Below are 27,943 nucleotides of genomic sequence, written 5' to 3' on the forward strand. Positions count from 1 at the left end.
TATCTTTGGTTATTTTGGACTAAAGAAAGAGATCAAGATATAACCCAGACATTAACAGATATAGAAAAAATAAAACAAAAACTTTCAGTTTAAAGATTCATGCAGAATGTAAACTGAGAGCAGAAATTTATGGAGTTAAAGGCTGTAATTCTCAAAAAAAGAGTCCCAGTAGTTAAAAAGAGAAAGATTTTCATAACTCCCCTGACAACATAAATCAGTGGCAGTCTGAGAGTAAAGCAAACTAGCTGTGAGAAAGTGCAAATAAAAAGGTATATTACATTTAAAAATCCATCTTATTTAAAAGTTCAGCGCCCTAAACCCTTAAACACCTGACTGGTTATCTCCAGAGAGTTAACTTTCACTTTCTACTTTTCTGTTTCCATTTTCTGAACAAAAATTATAAGATTTAATAAGCTGTTTTAAGAAAAACAAGAAAATATTGTTTTTAGGGGGGAAATCATACATACACTTTTTTTAAAGGGGGAAAAAAAGAGTACTAGGAAGAACTGCAAAATCTTTATTTTCAGAAAATGGTTTCCTAATCCTGTGATTTTACACGAACGTCATGGTGAAGCTGTGATTCTAAAAATGTAGTATCTTCCCTGAAGGTTTGTGGGTCGCTGCCCAGATAAAGGAGGTTAAGCCTGAGGCCGAGAATCTTAAGGAAGCTGAGACAGGCAGAAGAGCCCAAGCCTAGCAAAGCGGCAGTCCTGCTTTCCTTTCTCGAGGCCCTAACAGGCTTGAGTCCCATGATAACGTTGCGGAGAACGTCCCGGAGGCGCAAGAAACCCTCAAGGCCATAGTCCCCCATCGCGCCATGTTAGGAGGATCAGAAGGGACTGTGGGGTCGAGGCTAGCGCTGGACCGAAGTAATCACCCAACAGATTGGGGGTCTAGGCCGAGGCGGGCCAGGTGTTGGGGTCAGGTGGGTCCTATCTAGGCTCACCTGGCGCTGTGCTAGGTAGGTCTCCCAGAGATACACCGTCCAGGAGAAGAGCAGCACGGCCCCAAAGATACGCTTCTCGGCCGGCATCTCCCACATCATGTCCAGGGACGCCCACATCCCCATGGCCACCGCTTCTGCCGGCTCCTTCAGCGTGCACGGGTGCCACACTAACACCCGTCCCCTCACAGCCTCTCTGCGGTGTCACAGAGATAGTTGTCCCTTCCGAGCGCCCCTACACCAACACCAGCCCCAACCCATTCCCTCCGCGCAACCAGCAGTGTAACACAAACACTCTTCCCCATGCCGACTCCTTCTAGGGTTGCCTGGTTTCTGCCGGAAGAGGAACAGCTCATTTCCGGCTCAAAAGGGGCGGGAGTCTAGACTCGGAGTTCCGGCCGCTTCGGATCGTGCTGAGTCTCTTTACGCCAACATCCTTCTCCTTCCAGTGCACGCTGGGCTTCCGCTTCTCACCTGGGCCCGGCAGCGCAGCAGAGCCCTCGACTTTCTAGCTTCCAGAGCTAGTCTGTTCGGATTTACAACAACAAGCCAACTGCTGATCGGAGCTAAGTAGAAATTAACAGAGTGAGGAGCCGATTTCCCAGCCTTAAAAATCTTTCTCTAAACCAGTGCTACGCAAACTGTGGTATGTTCATCCCTGGAATACCCTATGATTAAAAGGATAGTTTAGAACGAGACAAGGCATTATAAGTGGAGTAGTTTGGCTTGTATGTTCTGAATTTGGGCACATAATGGGCGGTAGTGGTGAGAATTTCCGTTTTAAAATCTCGCTTCTTCCACCCAGGTATAGTCCAAGGCGGCATTTTTGCCCGAGAAGGCAACCTGTTGGAAAGCAAAGAAAGCGTGGATTAGAAATACCTGAAAAGAAAATGCCCCATTTCATCTAGTGGACGTATTCATAGCAAGGCTCTGACGTGTCTGTCTTGGAATACAAAATTGAGATGTCACAGGGACGCCTGTTATCACGTTTGACTTGAAAAGTGAAGTCAGAATCTTTGATTTTTAATTCCTCAGCCTTTCCTGAATGCCTCTGAGAGTAATCAATACAATTAAAAGTCACCTGAGAAAGAGAATAGCTTTAATTATAGCCCAACATTTTTCTGCAAGTCAGATGGTTTCCAGTTCTTTGCTTTCAACAAAATGAATAGTAGATCCTAATTGAATTGTCAGCTGATGAGTCATTAGAAATAAATTTTGAAGAAGGAACACTATTTGATTTTTGGCATATAACTAAGAAGGAGATTTTTTTAAATGGTTTACATTGCTCACAAAACAACTAGCATTCCTCTCGATTAATTTATCTAAATTAATAGGGGGAAGCGCTATCCAAGAAAGCATTCCCAATAAAATGTTATTTTTTATGTTTTTGTATTATCAAAATTTGTAATTGTCGCTCTTTACCAGCTGTGTATTAAAGGTAGTTGTAAAGTTAGAGATGATAAAAGAATATGGAATTTCATATTGTTAAAGAGCTTATTCATGTATGTGGTGGTTTGAAACTGTATGTACCCCAGAAAAGCATGTTCTTAAAGTTAATCCATTCCTAGATTAACTTTGTAAATAGGATCTTTTGATGAGACTACTTCGATTAAGGTGTGACCCAGGAGGGGTCTTAATCCCCATACTGGAGTCCTTTATAAATGGGGTGAATAGAGAGAGAGGAAAGCCATGGCAAGAAGCTGAAAGCAACAAAACCTGAAAGAGAAGGGAGAGACTGGCAGACACTGCTATTTGCCTTGCCATGTGGCAGAGGACCCAAGATTCCCCAGCAGCCAGTCTTCAAAAAGAAAGCATTGCCTTGATGATGACTTGATTTGGATATTTTTCTTCACCTCAAAACTAAGCTAATAAATTCCCATTGTTAAAAGCCAACCTATTTTATGGTATCTGCTTTCAGCAGCCTAGGAAACTAAAGCATTGTATATGTTTTTAAAAATTATCATTGTGGTTATTCATTTGTTAGATATGTAGATTCTTTTGGATACCTTATGCTTTAGCACTTATTTTTAAATGCCAGTGTTTATAATTTGCCAAAAATTACATCCTTTGCAACTATTTGAATTTATGATTGAAGCTTCTAGATGTCAGTTTAAAAATATGAGGGCATACTTAGTTTTTCAAAATTCTTTCTCCCTTGGGCCATCATTACTATGGCCTATTCACTCTTCTTTTCTTCACCTGTCTGGGTCCATGGACAGTCAGTCCAAAACCTAATAGACGCTCCTACCACCCATATTTTGTGACTAAGAGCACAAGTTTAGAGTTAGGCTGTTTGCCAATCACAGCCATACCCTGTATTAGCAAATTACTTAATCTTTTTGTGCTTCAGTTCCTCATCAGTAAAATAAGAATAATAGTACTTACCTTCTAGTATTGTAAGGATCAAACTAGATAATGCATATAAAGCTCTTAGCAATGTATTGGGCACCTATTTAGTGCCCAATAAAGGTTACCTAATAGCTCCCCTTACTTGGGAGATCTGTCACCATGTGTCTGAAGAGATAGGATAACGGGAAGCCAGGGAGAGGCTTCAAAAATCCTAGACTGGACCTTATTCATTCATCAGCAAATATTGTGTGTCTGCTAGGACCAGACACTGTTCCAGGTGCTGAGGATATAGCAGTGAACCTAACAAAGGCCCTCATCTTCTGGAGCTTACATTCTTGGTGGACTGGGGTAGATGGAGAGGTTGACAGATAAGCAAATACATAATAATAATAAGTGCAGGTAGAGATACTATTACAGAAAAGCAAGGAAAGGAAGATAACAATGTGTTGGCACAAGGGATACTACTTTACATAAGATGGTCAAGGAAGACCTCTCGGATTAACTGACATTTGAACGCAGATCCAAAGAAAGTAAGGGAAGAGATCATGTGGATATTTTGGGAAAGTGTGTCATGTAGAGGGAATAGCAAGTAAAAAGACCCAGAGGTCAAACAATGCTTAGAAGGTATGTGAAGAAGATATGTGAAGAATGGAGTAAGGAGAGGTGGCAGACCATACCATTTTGCAGAGTTTTAGTTTAAGAACTTGGCTTTTATCAGAGTGAAATTATGAACCATTGCAGGGTTTTGAACAAAGGACAGATGATCTCTGGCTGCTGTGTGGAAAATAAATTGAATGGGGACAAAGAAGCAGGGAGTGTAGTTAGGAAGACATTGCAAGAATCCAAGTGAGAGATGACAGTGGCTTAGTCTCGGATAGTAGCAGAGGAGGGAGAGATGAATTATGGGGAATAAATAATTACATCCCCTTTTGCAGAAAGACAAAGGCAACCAAATCTGTCACTCACCTGCTTATAAAAATCTACAGTACTCCATTTCCAACAGTACAAAGCCCAAATTATATAGCATGATCTCCAAGGCCTTTCATTACCTGATGTCATTCTACTCTTCTATGCCCTTCTGACACTTTTCTTTTGACAGACCCAAGGGGTAACCAAGACAAGATGACTGGAACTATGCAGGACACTGAAACTTAGCACAAGAATGTTGAGACATTGACTCTCAAAGATTGCATGGCATTCACTCCTCGAGCAGCACAGTAACAAACTTCCCACCTAAACTGTCAGGTAATGTACTTGTTAGTAACTCCCCTCTGTTCTATTCACATCATGAATTAAAGCTGATTTGAGCATGAGATTAGAGTACCTGACCCTAAAGCCAAAATCCTTAGTTATAGCTCTCGATATATCCAGGGCTTCAGCCACTCTGAAATATCACCCAGTACCCTGGGCAAATCATCTTTTCTTTTTCTAAACCTGCATGATGATACCACTAGCAGCAATACCTTTTATTTCCTTGTCTACCTGTGTAATCTTTCATAGGCCAACTCAGTGTCACTTCCTCTGCAAAGTCTTTCCTGACCCGGCCTTGTAATCACCTGTTTTTTGTTTTGTTTTTTGTTGTCAAATGATCCTTTGCAATATTTTCCTTGGTAGTTCTTAACTAGCCAGGCATTCTACTGCACTGCTATTGATGTTATCTGTGATGTCATGCAGCCATCAACATTGCAGCCCACAGACTGGGCACACCCCAGATTCTCTTCAATGCTTCCAGAGAGTTCTCTGGCTAAAGACGGGTGCCGCATCTATAGGGCAATGTTGACAGCCTTATCAAAATGATATTTTGGCTTTTCCTGGTGGTACTTCTGTGCTTGTATGGCATGGACCTGGTTCCTCTTTTGTGAAGTGGCAGCTGAGTAGAGTCTAGCTCTTACCATGGTCACAAAAAACCCAAGGAAGGATTCAAGACAGAACAACGATCATACTAATTTGAAGTTGGCTGAGCGGATGGTTCTGTGGTGCAGTTTAAGATTAAGGGGCATATATCACTTAGTAAACTAATTGAAGCCTATTGTGAATAACAGAGTTTGCCAATGAGGCAGATCAGATTCTAGTTTGATGGGCAGCCAATCAATGAAACAGACACACCTGCACAGTTGGACATGGAGCAAGAAGATACAGTTGATACACAACTATGTAATTATGCCAAATACCGTTAAATGTACTTTTTTTTTTAAGATTTGTTTTCCCCCCTTCTCCTCCTCCCACCCTGCTGTTTTTGCTGTCTGTGTTGTCTTTTCTTCTCATTTTCTTTCCTCTAGGATTCGCTGGGATTCAATCCTGGAGACCTCTGATGGGGAGAGAGGTTCCCTGTCAATTGTGCCACCTCAGTTTCTGGTTTCTGCTGTGCTTCACCTTGACTCTCCCCTTTTCTCTCTTTTGATGTGTCATCATCTTGCTGGGTGACTCACTTGCACGGGGCACTGGCTCACCATGCGGGTACTCACACAGGCACTGACTTGCTGCACAGGCATGCTTTCTCTTCTTTTTTACCAGGAGACCCCAGAGATTGAACCCAGGTCCTCCCATATGGTAAGCGGAAGCTCTTATCACTTGAGCCACATCCGCTTCCCTAAATGTACACTTTTGAAGATTGTATGTTTTATTAACATGTATCAATAAAATTGATTGGTTAAAAAAAAAAAGTAAGTCTCCCTACCCAGAGGCAGTCACTGTTACTTATTTCTTTTTTTCATTTTTTTAATTTAATTGCCTTTTCTTTTTTTAAGATACATAGATCACAAAAAATGTTACATTTAAAAATATAAGAGGTTCCCATATACCTCACACCGCACTCCACCCCACTCCTCCCACATCAACAACCTCTTTCATCATTGTGGCACATTCATTGCATTTGGTGAATACATTTTGGAGCACTGCTGCACTACATGGATTATAGTTTACATTGTAGTTTACACTCTCCTCTGGTACATTCAGTGGGTTATGGCACGATATATAATGTCCAGCATCTGTCCCTGCAATATCATTTAGGACAACTCTTAAGTTCTGAAAAGGCCCCCACATCACATCTCTTCTTCCCTCTCTCTGCCCTCAGCAACTTCCGTGGCCACTTTCTCCACATCAATGCTACAATTTCTTCCATTGCTAGTCACATTAGTTCTATAGTAAAATACCAGTAAGTCCACTCTAATCCATATTTTTTCCTCCATCCTGTGGACCCTGTTAACCTATTTTATTTTTTTTCCTATTTCTTATTCAATCATCATGGCTGCAAACAAAGTCAAACTGGGGTCTGCAGATTCCAGGAGTTTCTGACATATTCTTGAGACTTACACATACTCTATGAAATTTTACATTTAGATTTCAGTAAAAATCTAAAATTAGTGTAAGCACCCAACTAAAAAAATATTTTTAAAAAAGATAAAATTGATGTGTTCCAGCACCTTTTAAGAAAGGAGGTTTCTTAAAAAGGGAGCCTACTACTTTACTCTAGAACTGTGTTCCTATAGACGAAGAATACATTCTCAATTAGAAAAACTGCAATGTGGTTCCAACACATCCTGACTACTACAGTGTAGTTTTCTCTGTTCTTTCATTTTACCTTTCCCCGTTCCTTAGGAAGGTGCCACTTTGGAGACTGCTATCGTGTCTCTTGGTCAGCATAGCCCACTTTCTCCAGCATGGAAAGAGATTGCCATTTCTTTATGTGCACAAACATATTTCCGCGTCCCCCCCCACCATTAAATGACCTGTGGTATGTTTTGATCAACATTAAATAGAGATGTGATGGGGGAAAATACTGGTTCTGTGAAAATACCCCTTCTCCATTGGTGGCATGCTCTTTCAGCTCTTATCTTTGTAGTCCAGTAAGTTATTTTGCTCTCACTGTTTAACAATGCAACAATATAAAAAATCCTTGCATACCTTGTTCAGTTGGAGAATTTCAATGTTTTTCATTTATCATTATAAAACCAAGGACAGTTTTGTAAGTTTTTTGTACACAGCTGTTACACGTAGGGCAATCTGTCTTTTAAGTTCTGATAAATTACTCTAAAAGAAATGAATCCTAAATAGTTTTCCCTTAAAGTCAAACGTTTTGTTTAAATAAACTTCCTGGGTTTTTTTGTTTTTTTAAAGTGATATTTCCACTGTGTTTAATGTTTTTCTGTTTCTGTTTCTGGGTGGTTTCTTAAGGGTTTTGATGATCAGGGCAGAGGTGGAAGGTACCATCTCAGTGTAGGTGTCTTTTCTGAATGGTCAGTTTCACCAAATCCTTAGATCCTTCTAGTCACCAGTTGCCTTAGCAATGCCATCACTGACCTTTCTTAGAGACAGATCCAGGGGGCTGATCTTGGGGTCTCAGGCTGACAAGACACTGATTTCCCCACCAGTACACCTCAGGTACACGACCTTGATCTCCTTGGGGTAGAACGTGGGCAGAATGGCAGAGGTATCTTGATGGCAAATGAACTTGGACGGAAGATGACCGAAGAAAGTTGCACCTTGGCCTCTTCCCAGCTGAAAGCTGAAAGACACCCACCTGTATTTGTTCGTACACTGGTTAGTAGTAATGTCTCATATTACACAGGTTACAGGTTAATGTAAGCATACTGGGCAAAAATTGAATAATCAAAATTACCCTTGGAAATCCCTTAGGGAGGTGCCACTTTGGAGACTGCTATAGTGTTTCTTGGCCAGCATAGTCATTTTTCTCCAGCATGGCAACAGATTGCCCTTTCTTTATTTGCACACCAAATGAAGTATTTCATTTAGATACCAGAGAGTTATAAAGTGTTTCAGTTGTAATCATATTAGGCCAAAAATGCTCACAGTATAAGGCTTGTGGAAACAGACCCAGTGAGGGAACCACTTAACTGCCATCTCCCAGTAGGCTTGCTCTCTCTCATTGGCACACACTCATTGCAGGAATGGCAGGTGGGCTCATGACTCCCTCTCTTGTTCCTTTCCTGCCAAGCTGGGATTCACATGATTAGGATTCATCCAAGTCCAGAATGATGTGACCCCCCTTACAATACCCTGTTCTGAAATTAACCTGTCCATCCAACTACACTGGTTACACTTGAAGGGCTGATTCTTGGGATTCATCGCAATGCTTAGCACAGAATATGTCAGTAAAATTTAGATGAAATTATAGCCTACTTTATGTCCACCCCATTCTTGCCCTCCTCTTGAATAATTAACACAGGAGCTTCCTGGGCTAGATCTTTACCTTTAGGCCATGGGCTGGTATAGGTGTCAGCCTACCTATGGAAGACAGTCCACAGCATCTCCTTCAGCTAGTACCTTTCTGCTGTTTTTTATTATATCCAATCATTCTCTTCAGCATAGATCTCAAGGCCATACCTCTGACTACCTTTCCTTTTTTTCCCATCCCCAGTTCCAATTTATTCTTTCCTTTATGGCTCCTTATGGTCTTCAGCCTGCCGAGTGAACACCACAATCCCAGAGTTGTTTTTTCACCACCACTAAACTCCACACTAGCCCACCACACACACAAGTAGAAGCTGGGCCCTACTGAATAGAGAGCCAGTCCTTGCAGAGTAATTTCAATATAGTTCTCTATCTTTATTGATATACCAACATGCACATGAAGGAAGAGTGCTTTTCTGGAAAAGAGAGGAGTCCGTCACATTTCAGATGTGGAAGTAAACCCTGATGTGGGCAAGGGGCTCTGGCAGTCAGAGCAGCTGCAGTAGGGCTCGGAGGAGCAATCCCTCTTCATGGTAGGTTTTTGGGAAATGATCGTCCCCTCCAGGTCCTTCACTTTGTTTTCCAGTGTCTGAAGTTTTTTCAGAATTTTTTCTTGTAGATCCAGGGACAGGAAGATATTATTACTATCTTGAATTGGAAGACTAATCCCTTCTGGGTTGGCCAAAAAAGCCTGAAAAAGATCTGAGCCCTTCTTGTAAACTTGGTAGAGTGTGATTACAAATAACAATATTTTCTAAAATGAAACAACAGAAGTTGATTGTTACTTGAATATTCATGTGAAATGCCACATTTTACCATAGATGAAAAACAAAAAACACCTGATAGTAACAATAATCCCTCACTCCTGTGCCAAGACTTCAGTTTAATTAAATAACACATACCTCTTTCCTCTTTTGATCTTTACCACAAATGGAGCAGTAGGCAGGTCATGGATTATTTGTATTTAATTAGTATAATTGAATTTATAGAATGATATATTTCATTATAATTATGTAATGATATATATATATTACAGTATATCATAATAATTATTGTTGAAAATTTGCCATGTGCTAGGAGTTCCCTTGCCTATGCATTGATCTATTTATGCATAGAAAAAAATAGAACTAGATAACCTTTTAGATACATTCCAATTCAGACCCAGTCATTGCCCACAGTCAAATATTTGGAAGTGGTAGAGCCAGAACTGGAATCCAGGAATTCCTACTTCTATGTATGCTTTCTCAGCACACATAACCTGGATTTCCTGGTCATGGAAAAACAATTTAATGCACTAAGACAGATTCGTGCCAGGATGAAGATAAAGCAAGAATCTTTTTCCTTATTATAATAACTAGCACCATTTATAGTACTTAATATGTACTAAGTATTACACATACACTATCTCCTTTAATCCTACTAACAACCCTATGAGAGAGGCACTGTTTTTTTTTTTTTTTTGATTCTGTAAAAATATTACATTAAAAAAATATATATGAGGACCCATTCAACCCCACCACCCCCATCCCACCACTCCCCCCCCCCCCCCCCAGCAATACTCATTCCCATCATCATGACACATCCATTGCATTTGGTAAGTACATCTCTGGGCACCTCTGCACCTCATGGTCAATGGTCCACATCATGGCCCATACTCTCCCCCATTCCATCCAGTGGGGAGAGGCACTGTTATTAAGCCTATCTTACAGTTGAGGAAACTGGGGCTTAGAGGTTAAGTGATTGCACTTACAAGTAAGCAGTGGATCTGAGATTTAAATCCAGGCAGTCCAACGCCAGGGCCCCTGATATTAATAACTCTTTTATGTTACCTCTTTTTCTTGGCTGAGGTCTCTGGAGGGCCAAACTAGAGCATAACCCAGAATTACAAACAAGAGTTTTCTTTTCTTGCCTAAAACAACACACATTCTTGTTGAGGATTTAGGTCAGTTGGAGTACAGTTAAATTTAAGACTTTAGAGAAGCACTGAATTTAGAATCCTAAAAATTGGGTTCAAATCCCATGAAATTGGGATTCTCAAAGCACTTTGACTATATTGTAAATATAGCTATTATTATTGGTGATTAAGCAGAACTATGTAAAATCCTAAATGTTTTTTATTCTCCAAGCCAAATATAGCCCTTTTCCCAAAAAGAACCCCTGTATATTTATTAAGCCTTAGCCTTACTCTTTAGCATAAGGAAATAATGAAAATATTTGATGACAGTGATTATACTTGCCTCCTCATTAGTTACAGAGCAAGGTATAGTAATGATAGAGGCCAAAACCAAGATCCTGGTTATACTTCTAGTGCCTATTCTATAACAGGTACCGAGCTCTCTGGCATATAGTAGACGTTCAAAAGTGAATAAGTGATCAAATAAATTTGGAGCTAAAGCTGCCTTCTCAGGTTATAAACTTGTTTGATCTACTTTATTATAGCATGCAAGCCAAAGACCTTTGTGAGAAAGAGCATTTTTATGCTCAAAATCTAATTGATAGAGATCTTCAAGAATAACAATTTCAACCAACTTTGGAGACTAGGGTTCATCCTTACTCCCCTGCATGGCCTTAAAACTAGGTGTCAGGAGTATGGAAGAAAACTAATCAAATTTCAATTTATAACTATTTAAATTTCTCTGTAACAAAAAAGTATAACCTGAATTGATTGAACACTTCGTTTCCATAAGGCATATAGTCCTATTGTCAACAAAATCACAAAGAAAGTCCCCAGAATAACTTGCACAGTTGGAGCAATAGTATCTAGTAGCCCCGAATTTGTTTGCTGAGGCAAATTAGACTCTCCCAGAAAAGTTGCTTGTAGCCAATTCCATATTGTGTTCAGAGAGAAATAATCTTCCCAGGAAAAAGATGAAAATGGAAATGTTGACATTTTAATAAGATAGCAGCTCCAGGAACTACATGTGCAGAGACTTCAGGAACCTAGATATGAGTTAGAGAAAGTGGCATGGGAGCCCAGGTGTTCTGGAGCCATTGTGAGCTGTGCTTTGTGATGTCATTGTCACAAAATCAGCCTGCTCCCTGTTCACCCACTGAACTTTATCACTCAAAACCAACCAGGCACTGGTCAGTGTTTCCAGTTCAGTTATGTTGCGTTCTCTGATCTTTGCCAACTCCTAGCTCTAACACAGCACTGTCCAATACCAAGAGAACTTTCTGTGATGATGGAAATGTCCTATATATGTTTTGTCCAATATGGTAGCCTCTAATTGCTTGAAATGTGGATAATGTGACTGAGAACTGAATTTTAAAATGTATTTGATATTAATTAAATTTTAAATAGCCACATGTAGCTAGTGGCTACCATATTAGACAGTATTGATGTAGAACAGTACCAACAACTATGAAATGGCTGGAGGTTATTTTCACATGACAAATGAGGAAACTCAGGTGCATTGAAGTTCAGTGAAAATTTAAGGAGAGGATTTAAAAAAGGCTTTCTTAAAGAATGAATGGTTTACTTGGTCAATACAGAGGTTGGTTATTACAGATCATTTTGTAGCATTCACTTGTTTTCATGTTACGATTATTTAGGAAATTATAAATTTAGGGGAGTCCTTTAACATCCGAGCCTCATTTTGTGCATCAGAAAAATGGGGATATCACTTCTTTCACAGGGTGTTAGGAACAAATGGTATAATTTTCTAAGTACTTTGTAAACAGTAGCATGCTCCACTGTAACCTATGTGACATGTTATCAAATTATTTACTGACTAGAACCTATCATCTACTCAACAAGAAGATATGAGTATATAAAAATATATTCAAAACAGCTTATATAAAAACAGATAATTCCCATACAACTGTGTAATTTGTGAAATCAGATTACAATACTCTAGGAATCAAAAAGACAGTTTGCACCCAGTGGAGGAGGAGCAGAGAAAGGAGAGAAATGGTCAGATATGACAATAATGCCTTTTAAATTGTCTGAAGCTTTATGAGATGGAGACACAGAAGTCAGACTCTACAGGTTCCAATTTGTTCAGTCTGGTCGGCTGGAAGAAATAACAGCAATAGGGAAGCCTGGTGAAGAAGGAATAACTTGTTCTTGCAGGAACAGGAGGTGTGGCAAGTTGCTTGAGGTGTCAGGGGCATACCCAATAAATGGAATCAAGAATGCTTTTGGAAATATAATAGTTATGTCAGGGTGAAATGACCTACTGATTTAGAAGTAATTGCTGCTAATGTTGAACCCACAGTCCACTAGTCATTTACTGTAGTCAGAATCTTTTGTAGCAAGGAATAAAAATTACTCAAATAAGACTTGGGATTTGCTTGTAACAGTTAAATATATATCAGAAACTATTAAAACCTGGTAACCAGAAACTTTTTGGAGAATGATAGACTGAATCATTTCCCAAGAATCCCTACACTTGATCAGATCCCTGTTATAAGGCACCTTCTACTTTACTTGCAATTATAGTTATTTATGCAATTTTTGTTTCATATGTCTACCCTGAATATTGTAAACTCAAGGAAGACAGGGACCATATCCATTTTATTGACTTCTGTATCCCTATGTGCTTGGCAAATGCAGAGTCTCCTAGAAGAACTCCAAATATTTTTTATAGCTCAATTGTTCATTCATCAAGTATTTATCATATTTGTGTACTTGTCTGTATAGAAGCATAGATAGCTGTTGAGGACAGGCCTTGTGAGAATGATGGATCTGGTTTCAAATTTTGGCTCTACTACTCAGTAACTTGTTACCTTGGGCAAGTTACTTAACCTGAGGCTTATTATCTTCATTTGTAAAATGGGTATAGAGAGGAGTTGTAGCTCAGTGGTTGAGCACCTGCTTCCTATATATGAGATCCCAGGTTCAATCACTGGTACCTCCAAAAAAACAAAAAAGTAAAATGGAAATAATTTCTACCTTGTAGAGTTGTAATGAGTATTCGATCATTTCTGTAAATTACTGAGAACCATGCTATGCATATAGACAAGGACAACTATTATTAGTAGTGACATTTATGGCCAGATGCAAGGTATTGTAAATCTCAAGAGTCTAAAATGCCTAAAAGAAAATCTAGTCCAAACATTCCATTTCTTGTTTGACTCCTCTCTTGGACATCTCAACACCACCGATAATAAGTTTATCACTGTCTATAGCAGGCAGCACAGGCCACCTTTAATCTAAACCTTTTTACCCTTCCTTCCATACTTCCTTCCTCCCTTCCTTTCCTCTCTCCTTCCATCCATCTATCCACCCATCTGTTACATGCACTCAGTATCTTCCCCAGGATGCTGTTATGACTTACTAATTTATGCAGTATCTACTTTCAGGCATTCAATAGGTTCTTCATGGCCTTCAAACAAAATGCAAAATCTAGAACATAGCTTAAGACCTGGACCCTGTTTACCCATCCAATCTTCTCATTTCCCTTTCCCATTTATTCTCTCAACTCTAGTTATACTGGACTTGTCAGTTTCTCTCACACACCAAGCTGTTACCCCACAAAGCCTTTGCACATAAGTGGATTGCTAAATCCTTTTGATTTTTCAGGTTTCAGTATAAACATCACTTCCTCAAAACAACTTTTCTCCCATTTTTGAACCCCAACACATAGAGCTTCTTTTGTACCACTTTTGCCTATTTGTAGTGATTCCTCTAGACTGTAATCTCCAGGATTCAGTAAACTTGTTCTGTCTTGTTCAACACTCTTACCCCAGGGGCTAGCAGATGTTATGTGCTTAGTAAATATTTGGTTTCTTACTAGCTATTCAGAGAGCTTTCCTGTGCCTCCTGCCTTCTCCTTTCCAGGCTAATCCTGACAATTACATGTTGACAGGTTTTAAAATCTCTGCCTATCCTGGTTACCTTCCTGAAGTGGTTTAGACCTTTGGGAAATGGATGTGGCTCAACCAATTGGGCTCCCATCTACCATATAGGAGGTCCAGGGTTGGATGTCCAGGGCCTCCTGGTGAGGGCAAGCTGGCCCATGCGGAGTGCTGGCCCACATGGGAATGTCACCCTGTGCAGGAGTGCCACCCACCATGGGAAAGCCACCCAGCACAGGAGTGCCGGCCCGTGCAGAGAGCTGACGCAGCAAGATGATGCAACAAGAGACACACAGGAGGGAAACGGACTTTGGCCCAGTGGTTAGGGCGTCCGTCTACCATATGGGAGGTCCGTGGTTCAAACCCCGGGCCTCCTTGACCCGTGTAGAGCTGGCCATGTGCAGCGCTGATGCACGCAAGGAGTGCCCTGCCACGCAAGGGTGTCCCCCGCGTGGGGGAGCCCCACGCGCAAGGAGTGCGCCCGTGAGGAAAAGCTGCCCAGTGTGAAAAGAAAGAGCAGCCTGCCCAGGAATGGCGCCGCCCACACTTCCCGTGCCGCTGATGACAACAGAAGCGGACAAAGAAACAAGACGCAGCAAATAGACACCAAGAACAGACAACCAGGGGAGGGGGGAAATTAAAATAAATAAATCTTTAAAAAAAAAAAAAAAGAAAAAAAAGAGACACACAGGAGAGAAAAGAAGAAAACGTATTAGAACAGGGAGTTGAGGCTGCGCAAGAGAGTAATTGCCTCTCTCCCACTCCAGAAGGTCCCAGGACCAGTTCCTGGAGCCAACTAATGAGAATACAAGCAGACACAGAAGAACACACAGTCAATGGACATAGAGAGCAGGTGGTGGGGGGGATAAATAAAATAAATCTAAAAAAAAAAAAAGTGGATTAGACCTTCAAATGCAATCTATCACAGAATTCACTCCTGCAAGTGTGGACCAACCAGACCAGAACACAGTGGACCAGTTTTTGTAGACTAGGGGTTCTTAACCTTTTTTATTCCACAGACCTCTTTGCTGGTCAGGTGAAAACTATGGAGCCCTTACTAAGTCCATACTATACTGTGTATTATTTAATAAATATACCACACCTGCACCAACGTGTCCCCCACAAAGAATGTTTTTTGTTTTTGTTTTTTTCATTTCAATTCAAGCTCACTGACCCCTTGCTAAGAAGCCCTGTTCTAGATCCACCTATACACAATAGGCTTTGCCTCTGAATCCATAGTAAAAAGCCAGAAGGCATCACATAATCTATGGTCTGGTGGTGGTGAGTTGGGGGGAAAAGAGATAACTTTTCTGACTTTTAGAAATTTCATTAAGAAAGGAAAAAATCATGACTTTTTCATAGGTTACATATTACTCACAGAAACATGTAACCTATTAGTTTTCCATCCCTTTCCACACATGAGGAAATGTCAACACTGGATATAAGACTGTGGAGTTGGACCTATATGACCTGGCTCTGCTTCCAGCTTTATCCCCAACTATTCACTTTCACAAAGAACACACTAATTACAGAAATTTTGTTTTTTTAGACTCCAAACACCACCTGAAACTTTCCACTGTTATTCCTTCACAATGAGTGGCCCTCCCTGATATTTTTCAAGAGATGGGAAACGACTCCATTTCTTACTAGCTGTGTCAGCTTGGCGAGACACTTAATCTCTATTTCAAGTTCCTCATCAGTCAAGTAAAGATAGTGTTAGTAATTACCCTGATTCTAACAGTACTTACACTTCCTACATTTAATTCTAGGCCAGTGCTTTTAGAGTTTTTCCATTCTTGTGGATCATCTGGAGAGCTTATGAAAATTCAGATTTGGACCCATTAGGTTTTGGTTGGGGCCTAAGATTCTGCATGTCTCACAAGCTCCCAGATGATGTACATGCTGTTAATCAATGACACTGTGGCCCTCCCTTCACCTTAAAGCTCCACAACAGCAGGTGGCTTGGTAAATACAGCTTTTCCAAATATATCTGGAACTCTTTAATTATGTATATATTTAAGTATTTTGTGAATGACTGCCTAGCCCTCCACTGTGCAGGCCTGAACAGTACATGTCTTTGGCAGTGCAGATCAGAACTAGGCAAGCTGGAACTGAGAGGATAGGATTAGGATGGAATGACCATAGGAAGGCTTATCAAGAACTTTCCTTTCGACCATTTCCCACACTCCTGCATATATGTGCTCATGAAAATGGGTGAAAACATCTACAAGAGAATTCTGGGTAAAGGAATCAAACTGTCTGGCACTCTCAATTCCTACCCATTATTTTAGGGAGAACTCTTGAATTGAAAAGGGCTTTGAAAACAAAGCTAATGTGCCAGGGTTGGGGCAAACTCCAGACACCAGGCAAAAATGATTACTAAGCTGTAAAAATAACCCTTTGGCCTTCAATATTATACTAGTATGGTTTTTTTAAAGATTTATTTCTCCCCCCTCCCTCCATTGCCTGCTGTATCCATTCGCTATGTCTTCTTCTGTGTCTGTTTGTATTCTCATTAGGCAGTTCCGGGAACCAATTCTGGGACCTTCCAAAGCAGGAGAGAGGCCATCATTCTCTTGTGCCACCTCAGCTTCCTGGTTTGTTGCGTCTCTTATTGTCTCTCTTCTGGGTCCCTTTTTGTTTGCATCATCTTTTTTTTTTTTTTTTTTTTAAAGATTTATTTATTTATTTAATTCCCCCCCTCCCCTGGTTGTCTGTTCTTGGTGTCTATTTGCTGCGTCTTGTTTCTTTGTCCGCTTCTGTTGTCGTCAGCGGCACGGGAAGTGTGGGCGGCGCCATTCCTGGGCAGGCTGCTCTTTCTTTTCACGCTGGGTGGCTTTCCTCATGGGCGCACTCCTTGCGCGTGGGGCTCCCCCACGCGGGGGACACCCTTGCGTGGCAAGGCACTCCTTGCGCGCATCAGCACTGCGCATGGCCAGCTCCACACGGGTCAAGGAGGCCCGGGTTTGAACCGCGGACCTCCCATGTGGTAGACGGACGCCCTAACCACTGGGCCAAAGTCCGTTTCCCTGTTTGCATCATCTTGCTGCATCAGCGCTCCATGTGGGCCAGCGCTCCTGTCAGGGCAGCACTCTGCATTGGGCCAGCTCGCCACACAGGCCAACTTGCCTTCACCAGGAGGCCCTGGGTATTGACCCTGGACCTCCTATATGGTAGACAGGAGCCTAATTGGTTGAGCCACATCTGTTTCCCCATATACTAGTTTTAACATAAAACATCTGGAATAAAAAACAAATGAAACAAGCTGCTCCAACTAGAACAGAAAGTAATTCTAGGATCTACCACTTAGCTTGTACCTGAAGCAAGTTTATCAGTCAGTTTCTGAAAATTAGAGTTTGGTTTCACTGCAGATGGAGTCACTTGTGGTTCTTCCAGGGGATGGGAGATAGTAGATACAGTTCAGTCTTTCTCTTGTTCTGGGCTGAAATTTGAACTGTATTTTGTTTTCTCTCATGTTCAGATCACAGAAAGGGAACTTTCAAGGTTATTACCCACACCTCACTTTATAAGTGAGGAAACTGAAGCCCATAAAAGATAATTAGTTCAAGTTTCCAAAGAATTAGTAGTGGCCTCAACCTCCAAAATGTTCTATTGTTTCTAACACTTTTTTCTTTCAATGGATTCACACTTGAAAATCCTGTTACCTCAGAAAGCCAAGTATAGAATTACCATATGATTTGGCAAAAGAACTCAAAGCAGGGACTCCAGATAGCTACACACCAATGTTCGTAAGGAGCATTATTTACAATTACCAAGAGATGGAAACATCCCAAGAGCCCATCAACCGATGAATGGATAAACAAAATGTGATATACACATACAATGGAATATTATTCAGCTGTAAAAGGAAATGAATTGGATACATGTGACATGAATAAGATATGAAGACTTATATGAATGACTATATGAAGAGCTTAAAAAAAGAAACTAGAGTACAGATTACCAAAGGCCAGGTTGGGGTAAAGAATGGAGAGTTAATGCTTAATTGGTACAAAGTTTCTGCTTGGGGTGATGGAAAAGCTTTAGTAATGGATGGTGGTGGTGGTAGCATGACATCATGAATGTAATTAACACCAATGAACTGTGTATTTGAATGTGGTTAAAAGGGCGAATTTATATTGTATATGATACAATAAAAAAATATCAAACCAAAAATCCAGCAACACAGAATTGTACAAACAGTAAACCCTAATGTAAACTATGGAATATAGTTAGCATTAATATTATATTATTATTGTTTCATCAATTGTAATGAAGGTACCACAGTAAGGCAAATTATTAATAAGGAAAACTGAGTAAGGAGGGTATATGGGAACTCTGTTCTGTATATGTACTATTTCTCTAATTAAAAAAGAAATCCTGTTACTAACTAGCATCTGAACCAAGAACTAACTTGGGAATGGGGGTAGACTTCAGGTGAACAGATGGCAGAATGAATTTCCTAACAAGCTGATAAATAAGGAAACTGAACCTCAACACATCCAAACTCATCTTGGCATTCCATCCTCTTCCCAAATACCCAATCCTCCCTTTGCATTCCCACCTTAATTGTTGCACCACCACCAAGTCTTTACATTTTTCTCAAGTCCTTCCTTTTTAAACCACCAAGTCAAATTCTTTTTTAAAAATTTATCCCCCTCCCCCCACCCCACCATTGTTTTGCGCTCGCTGTCTGCTCTGTGTCCATTCGCTGTGTGTTCTTGTGTCTGCTTGTCTTCTTTAGGCAGCACTGGGAACCCATTTTGTGACCTGGAGTGGGAGAGAGGCAATCTCTTGTGCCATCTCAGCTCCCTGGTCTGCTGCATCTCTTATTGTCTCTCCTTATGTTTCTTTTTTGTTGTATCATCTTGCTGCACCAGCTGTCTGCACTGGCTGGCACTCTTGGGCCAACTCTCTGCTCAGGCCAGCTTGCCTTCACCAGACAGCCGCAGAAATCAAACCCTGAACCTCCTATATGGTAGATGGGAACTCAATTGCTTGAGCCACATCTGCTTCCCCCAATTCTCTTTAAATGTCTCAGTTTCATCTACTCTTCTCTTTGCTGCAACTGTTACTACAGACCCTCACCAAGTTTGCTTCAATTACTGAGTCTATTATCTACTATTTCCATTCTCAGTCCCTGAAGTCATACTCTATATCTCAAGTGATAGATTATTTTTATGTGTTATTTTGCTTAACATCCTCAAGAACTTCCAGATGACTACAGACTCAAGTCCAAACTTCTCAGTGTTCATGTTTTGGTTCCTCTCTATCTCTATAATAATCTCAACTCGCCCAAAGCTCCCCCTATAAAATTTTATGTAGTTCCCTGGAAACATGCTTTCAAATGTTGGGATTTGCTATGTCCTTCACATTCTGCCTGGCATACCCTTTCCATTCTACCTGGACAACTTGTGAGCACAATCTATCTCTGGGAGGTATCTTGACTCCTCAGAGTTAACTAATCAAATCAGAATTTTCTTTCCACAAAACTTTAAGACAATGATCATTCAAAAAGAATCTTGATCTGACTGGTTTGATCAAGAAATGAGAAACTACTGGGGTAAAATATAAGTGCACATTCCAGAAAATACAAGTGCAATGCCAGTTTACGTGTGGCATGAAAACTCATTATGAGTAAACAAGAAATGGGTGAAAAATTGTAATTTATTGAAACTCAACTCAAAAAAATATAAGATGCTGTAGTGTACAATATATTACACAAAGCACCCTCAGGTGCACATTCAAGTCAAGTAAGAACTCCATATCCCTTTCCCTAGCCCTCCCACCCTGGGACTTTAGTACTTGTTCCATATACAATCATGCACACTTAATTTGAAAAAGGAAGCCCCAGAATATTTTGATGTATTAATTAGCACCAAACAAGAGTACAGTTCCATTTTTTTTTTAATAAACAAAAAAACCCAATCAATAAACCAACTGGAGCGCTAATAGACTCAGCCAATACTGCTGACATAGATATTATACATTCATGTAAATACACAGCCTATTCTACCCTAAACAACAGTGTGGCTGGTTCTCAGCCTTTGTTCAAGTTGGCAATTGTCCCCATGTTGCAGTGTTGGAGCCAGTCTGTTTCTAATATTTAAGAACTTCCTACACAAAGCTCATCTGTCTTTTTTGTTGGAAACAAGTCTAAAATTGGTGTGGAAAACTTAGATCTTTCAAGGACAACTACTGGCCGAAGATAATGAAGCTGTTTTAAGGCAAGCTCTCCACAGTCTGTTAATGCTTTGTCTAATACAACCCTCAGGTTCTCCAAGGAAGGAACTGTTGTCTCAGCTACAATTAGGGGTGGGATTGCAGTCAGGTTCTCATGAATTGCAGAGTTACTGGAAGAATGAGGTATGTCAACTTCAGGATCATTGTCATTCACCATATTATTTGCCATAACACTCCCTGGTAAGTCATTACTGGGTTGTGAAGAGTTACTTAATGTTAAGTGCTCTGAAGGCTCCCAATCATCAAAATCATCTTCTTTCTCTTCACTTTCCTGAATAAATTTCAGAAATGAAGATTCAAATCCCATAGGTTTATAAGTCTTCAAATCAAATGACCTGGGTTGTGAATGCTTCCTAAAATTCTCTTTGGGGACATTGGTTGAATTTTTTACAGTGTTTTCCTGCCCTGAACTATGCTGCCCAATTTCTGAGTCTTTGATCCTAGATAAAGGCAGCTGGAAACTTGTGAAATAAGTCCCACTTTCAGTCCCATCAGGAATAGGTATGGAATTTTCTATTTTACAAGGAGGCGGCTGAACTATATTACATTGTTCCAAAGAAGTGGTTTCTGAACTATGGTTACATTTTAAAGTTCCTCTGTAGAGCAGGGTATCTGCATCAAACACTGGGTTGTTTTCTGTACAACCTTTCTGATCTCCATCCCTTTCATTTGGATGAGGGGAATCAGTCTTCTGAAAATGTGGGCTACTGTCTCCCAGAGAATGGCTGTGCTTTGTGTGCTCTGACTCACAGTTTCTATTTTCTTCTTTCTTTATACAGGGCTCCACTTCAGAGGAGGGTTCCTCCTTAATTTTGGTACCATACTTAACACAAACAACCAGGTTTTCCATCTGTTGCTCTAAATAGGCACTACTCATCTGATGGGTACGTTTGTAATGCCTCACTATGCTGCTTTCCAACTTCACCACAGATAAGCATCCTTGAACCATGCAGGGGTACTGCGTGTGCTCAGACTGCTCCACGCACATATGGAGGGCTTCTGCTCTTGTTTTAAAACTAATTGGAGCTTTCTTTTCTTTGATTAAGCCACATTTTCTAGTCTTAGTACTAAATGATCTCCTGGTACTCTGATGTTCATGCCCCTGAGTGTGAGTAGTTTGACACACCTTTTCACTCCTTAGTAGTCTTTCGTTGGCTACTTTCTGGCTTCTAAACAGATCATCATAATAGTCTTTATGTCGGTAATATACATGTTGAGAGTAATTACTACGATGGGTGAAACTCTGGCCACAGCCATTAAGATCACAATGAATTTCATAATCTGAGTGTATTTCTCCTTCAATATTATGTTGTTCCATCAAGTGATGCTTCAATTTGCTGAATGTATAAAAAACAGCAGGGCACTGAGGCTGGTTACAGGAAAACCTTGCCACAGATTCGGCTTCAGAAAGTACTTTAGGCTCCTCAATATGGTCTAGGTTATGAGAGTCACTACAATGCTTAGCAAGAGCTTTGGAACACAGGAAACGTTTATTACATTCCTTATATTTGCAAGCAAATATCTTTTTACATTTGACAAGTTCCCTTTTGGTTCTTGCTTTGTCTTTCTCTAAACATAACTGTTCTTTGTTGTACTGATGGACAGTTCTATAATGGCGAATCAAGCCTTTTAGATTGGTGAATGAGGAATTGCAAGTTTTATGGATACAATGGAATGGTTTGTGGTATTTATTCAAAATATAGCACAGATTTCCCTTAGCAACAGTTCTCCTGCTACCTCTCCCCTCTCTTCCTTCCCGTTCTTCTCTATGGCCACCTATTGGTGATGAAATATCAGATGTCTTACTTTCTGTTTCTTCACATGATGACTCTAAATCTGTTTCTGAACTGCATTCATCCTTTTTAGAATGACAGTGTGGCTTTTCAGAGTTACTGCTGGGATCATCTCCAAGTTCTACAGAACAATCACCTTTCAACCTGTCTACTGAGCACGGGCCTTCATGATTACATTTTTCACTATCCAAAAGTTTGTGGGTTACTCTGTCATTGCCAATTTGATGTTTATTTTTATAATGAATCCTAAGATGTGTTTTTCTGGTAAACGACCTTTGGCAAATATGACACTGGAATGGGGAATAGCGATGCTGAAACATAGTTAACTGAAGGACTTTTTCTTTCGAATAATTATGCTTTTTAAGATAATGCATTAACAAAGCTTCTCTGGTCACAAATTCATATTTGCATCCTTGAAGCTCACAGAAAAAAGGCTTAGCCGCCAACTGTGCAAGGTATTGACTTGGCACGTTTTCATCTTGATTCTGAAAATTAAGGTCTGAGATAGTAGATGAAACTGACTGAAGAGATTTAGCACCACTGGATGGGTACCCATGCAATGACCCTGAGAAAGATCCATGTGTTATTGAGTTTTTCAAGCTTAAATGTTTCAAGCGCAAAAGAAGTTCCAACATGGTATCCTCTGTACATGGTCTTTTAGAAGCACAAACAGAGGCTTCTGAGGAATAATTGTGATGTTCTCTTTTACATTTTGTATGAATATTGTGATCTAGACCTTCATCTGGGGAGTCGCTGTTTGTATCTGAACTGGGTTTAGGTTCTGCATCAAACTTTTCAGTTGTTTGATTATGTTCATTACCCAAACAAGAAAAGAGATCTTTTGTCTTTATCTTTTTGGGTTTGAAATGGTATGGATGAACCTTTCGTAGATGCTTCTGCATCCCTCTTGCGTTTTTGTATGTGGAACCACAGCCATCAAACCCACATGTAAACTTATTTCCATCAAAACAAAGTGCCACACTGGAACATTTTTCTTTTAAATTGGAGTGCACAAAGACTTTCTCATGGGATAATAATATATCCTGCATTGTTTCAGAGTGATCCAATGTGTCAATTAACTCTTCATTCATTGAAGCTGAAGAACTATGACTTAATTGATCACTAGAATTACTGTCACTGTTTTCTTTCAGATTTTCTGCAGTTTCTGTATCTATTTGAGATGCAGCTGATTCTGAACAGAAAAGAAGATCCTCAGGTAAATCTGATTTACCAGTTTGGTCATGTAGATGAGGCTGATCAATACAATCTTGCTTTTCACCTGCTGCAGGCTCCTCAAGTTTCACTGGTTTCTTCACATCTTCATTTGAACTTTCAACATTATGCATTGAGAGGTGATTCTGATACTCAATTTTGGAATAATAGAACTTTTTACAGCCAAGAAAGTTGCATGTATAAGATGCATCCCTAAAGTGTTGTGCTTCATGGTGGTAAAGCTGTCCCAAGTCACTGAAAACAATATTACAGCCATTCAATTCACATTTATAACGCAGATCATCATGCTTTTGTTTATGATTAAGTAGTTCATTCACTGATCCAAACCTAGCATAGCAGTCTATAGATACACACATATAAGGTTGAGGACCACAATGCACTTGTTCATGCTCTCGCAGGTGAAAAGCAGACATGAAATGTCGTCGACAGTAAGTACACTTCTCCCTTCTATTTTTCATATCCAAATAGTGCTTAGCATTTTCATCATTATTTTGGTGTTCAGCTTTAAGATGCACACTTAAGTATTTAAATTGTTTAAACACACGGGAACAGTCTGTGCCAGGGCACGGGTACAAATCTCTGTCTTGCAGGTGGCAATCTTCTAATTTGCTGAATGTGACATATTCATGAGACTCGCCTTTGGCTTGTTCATTCAATGACTGATTTTGCTCTAAGGGGCTCTTGGGACAAATACCCTTTTGAGAGCCTTTCAACAGTAATTTCTTTCTAGAGCGGTCTCTTCTGCTAGGTGGCATTTTAACATGTTCCATCACATGCGGAACAAAAATTTCTTTTCTCTTGAATTTTTTAATACAAACTGGACAGGTGTAAATTCCATCTTCCATATGCATTTTAGAATGATGAAGAATTCTGGCCTCTATACATTCCCGCTTACATAACAAACAGAAAAATTTATACTGGAGCCACCTTTGGTATCTTTCAGAAGAGCCAATGGGTTTTTTGTCTCTTTTCTCCTTATGCTGATCTGTCAAATCTCTTCTTCTATATTGTTTATCTTCTTTACTCTCCTCATAGTCACTGAGAAACGACTCTAAAACATCTGTGTCATTAATTGACATTTCATAGCCACTTAGATCATCATCAGAATCTGATGCTTCTTGTCCTAACAGTTGATGGCAGTGTCGTTTTAAAGTTTTCCAGTCCCAAAATTCAGGATCAAAAGGCCAGTGGGCTTTTAAAGCTAGTAAGAGCTCACATCGAAGAGAATTCGGAACTGGTGCATTTTCCTCATCAAATTTTTGATCTGGTTGCAAATATAGTTCTTCTAACATATTAAATCCATCCAAGCTAGGTTCAATTAAGAATTCAGTAAGCTGACAAGCTCGTCTAACTTCTAAATCTTCTGGTAAAAGACAAGCAATTGTTTTACAAACTGATGCCTTCATTTCCTCATCCTCACTTGATCTGAGTTGAAGAGCTCTGACACATAGTAAAATCGATACTCCAAGACCAGCATCCTGTGCCTATAAGAAAAACGGAAGAAAAGTTATTTTTTTTCACATGCAGAAAAAGAAATTAATAGAGACTACATAATTTTCTTTGATAAAATATGCTAGCATCTCAAATTCTTTATGGAGTTCTTAAAATTTATCTTAAACCTTTTTTCCTGGAAATTATATTTAAACCCTTCTTGTAAACATGTAAATAACTGGATTAGATGTTATAACCACAAACAACAATGTACATTTACAGAGTATCCAACTTTACAAGGTATTGCATATTAAAGCAGTCCCAAACCCTCAAAGAATTTACCTATGTGCCAGATGAATAAACATTAAGTGTATAAGAATTCAAAGGAATTCAGGATAAATAAGGTCAATTGAAGTATCCAAAAAAGGACTGTCTTAAACCAGACAGGAAAAACAGGGCTTAAATAAATGGGGCAATAGGAAACACATGTAAAAAAGTGAATCTAGTCCTGAATGATATTGCAAGGACAAAAGCAGGACATTATATATCCTGCCATAACTCAATGAATGGACTGGGGGAGTGTGTAAACTACAACGTAAACTATAATCCACGCAGTGTAGCAGTGCTCCAAAATGTATTCACCGAATGCAATGAACGTGCCACAATGATGAAAGACGTTGTTGATGGAGGAGTGGAGGTAGGGTGGGGTGTAGGGTATATGGGAACTTCTTATATTTTTATCAGTTTTTGTGATCTATGTATCTTTTAAAAAAGAATTTCAAAAAGACAAATCAATAAATTTTTAAAAAAGTGAATCTAGGGATTTAATTCAATTTAAGATACTCAAGTATCATGAATACTTGGGTATTTCAAACTCAAGTCTAAAATAAATGTTCCTCCTCATTTCCTCCTAAAAGAATTAATACTCTGTTACCCATGTTCTAAATCTCAGTTTCCTATGCAAAAATTAGAGAAATGAGAAAATTCTATATAGCAGGAGGTTCTCAGTAACAAAGAAAAAGAAATCAGGAAGACTGTGTCATATTTAATAAAAGGTCAGTGCAAGCAATATGACTCTTACGTGAGAGGCTGAGGTGGACCGTGAAAATGAGAAAAGAAAGGCAGGACAACATAGTAGAGTTTAAATGGTCATGATTAAGAGTATAAAGTCTAGAGTTAATCTGACTGCCTTTGAACTTCAGATTCAACACAGTGACAAGATTTTAAATCCTGCAAGACTCAGAGTCCTTATTTGTAAAGTGGTAATGGTAATAGCAGTACTATTTTCCTCATAAGGTTGATATAAAATGAAATAAGAACAAAGTAATTACAACAATGTTGGCACACAGTAAATATTTAACAAAATACCATGTAAAATAGCAGTAAATTCCAATGTTCATATCAGCAAATACTTTATTAAGCAATTATTCTGTGCTGGGCACCATTCTAAATGCTGGGAGCACAAAGAAATAACTGCTATCAGTTATTTCTATATCCAAGGTACTATTCAAAATAAACTATTTGCATATATTATCCTCATCACAGATGAAGAAACCAAGGCTTGGAAGGTTAATTAAGTCGCCCAGTGTCACCACGTAGTGCATGGAGGAGCAAGAATTTGCACTTAGAGAATAACCTATTTACAGAGCCTGACACCAACTCTAAAACTTAACTGATTTGGCTATACCTCATGCACCCTTGATAAATACGTCATGCTTGTTCCCTCGGCATCCTGGCTTAAAACCTTCCAATTTACTTATGTTCACCAATTTTTTAAAAATTCAGCTTCACATTCCATACCAAATTCTAATTTATCCATACCACTTCTTTTAGCCAGTAATTTTGTGGCACATCTGTTTAGAATGTATAATGGTATTTCCACTTATGATTCTTTGAAAAGTGTTAGTGATTTCACAAATTCTATCTCCTCAATCAGATTTAAGAAAGAATGGACATTCTTTGCCATTTATCTCAGAGTCTTCCAAAAGGAGTTAAATAATAAAAACTCATTGAAAGCACGTGAATTGTTTTAAAACTTACCTAAATATCTCCAAATCCTCTGTGTTCTTACTTACAAATAACAATTTGATATTAATATCATATTAATCTAGCAAATCAAGAAACCCATGGTCTACCTAGCTCTGCTGTGAACTAGGTATATAATCTTGATAAATCGTACACCTCTAATATTCATCTTTTTTATTACTATGGCAAAAGGATTAAACTAGATGAAACCATGTTTTACAAAACTGTCGAACTGTATGTTCATCAAAAAGAGTACCAGGATCAAATAAGCTGGATTCAAGATGATCCCCCTAGCCTCGCCCCATCGCACCCAGCTTAGCCAGCTGCCGCCAAGTTCCTGCTGCAGGAGCCGCGACGTCATGGAGCATTTTGATAAGATGGCCTTGAACGCGTTGCAGCCGCCCGAAATCAGAACTGAAAAGTTCTTCATTAGCATCTACACTGAAGACGCTCCTGTTCTTCACTGCTTTAATGATCACTGTTCCAACTGGGTTATATTTCACAACTAAATCTTACCTATTTGAAGGTGCCTTGGGGATGTCCAATAGGGACAGCTATTTTTATGCTGCTATCGTTGCAGTGGTAGCTGTCCATGTGGTGCTGGCCTTCTTTGTGTACGTGGCCCGGAATGAAGGCTCACGACAGTGGCAAGAAGGCAAACAGGATTAAAGTAACTATCACCTTTTGATAATATTAAACTGGTTTTTAAAATGGAAAATGCTTCTGGGGAATTGATGATTTGAATAAAATTGAATGAACATGTTAATATCAGTCTAAAGGAGTCCCGTTTGACTAGTGGAAATGTTGCTCCTTCTAATATAATGGTTTGTATATAATCAGTCCTAACTATAAGGGTCTCATTTGCAAATGTATGGAAAAGTTAAATTAGTTACCAACAAGCCTATTACCTTAGTTACACAAAATTCTGGGAAGAATT

General features: G+C 39.6%; 3 protein-coding genes and 1 pseudogene across 3 annotated transcripts in view; 1 reads left to right on the top strand and 3 right to left on the bottom strand.

The window, feature by feature from the left end:
- The window catches only part of ZMPSTE24 (zinc metallopeptidase STE24), a 63,985-nt gene extending 62,101 nt beyond the window's left edge, over nt 1-1,884 (bottom strand). The window contains exon 1 of the mRNA XM_004450634.5: nt 947-1,884. Coding sequence (XP_004450691.1) covers nt 947-1,069 — 123 coding nt within the window. The 5' untranslated portion in view covers nt 1,070-1,884. The remainder of the gene's footprint in view (nt 1-946) is intronic.
- Nucleotides 1,486-27,784, top strand: LOC101419276 (vacuolar ATPase assembly integral membrane protein VMA21 pseudogene; annotated as a pseudogene).
- TMCO2 (transmembrane and coiled-coil domains 2) lies at nt 8,833-11,448 on the bottom strand. Its single transcript, XM_004450632.4, has 2 exons — nt 11,139-11,448; nt 8,833-9,236 (listed from the first exon to the last, which is right to left on the bottom strand). The coding sequence occupies exons 1-2, from the start codon at nt 11,370-11,372 to the stop codon at nt 8,919-8,921; spliced, it is 552 nt and encodes a 183-aa protein (XP_004450689.1). The 5' UTR covers nt 11,373-11,448; the 3' UTR covers nt 8,833-8,918.
- Nucleotides 19,931-27,943, bottom strand: part of RLF (RLF zinc finger) — an 82,513-nt gene continuing 74,500 nt past the window's right edge. The window contains exon 8 of the mRNA XM_004450633.4: nt 19,931-25,034. Coding sequence (XP_004450690.1) covers nt 20,388-25,034 — 4,647 coding nt within the window. The 3' untranslated portion in view covers nt 19,931-20,387. The remainder of the gene's footprint in view (nt 25,035-27,943) is intronic.

Source organism: Dasypus novemcinctus, chromosome 9, assembly GCF_030445035.2.
Source record: "Dasypus novemcinctus isolate mDasNov1 chromosome 9, mDasNov1.1.hap2, whole genome shotgun sequence".
Classification (NCBI taxonomy): Eukaryota; Metazoa; Chordata; class Mammalia; order Cingulata; family Dasypodidae; genus Dasypus; species Dasypus novemcinctus.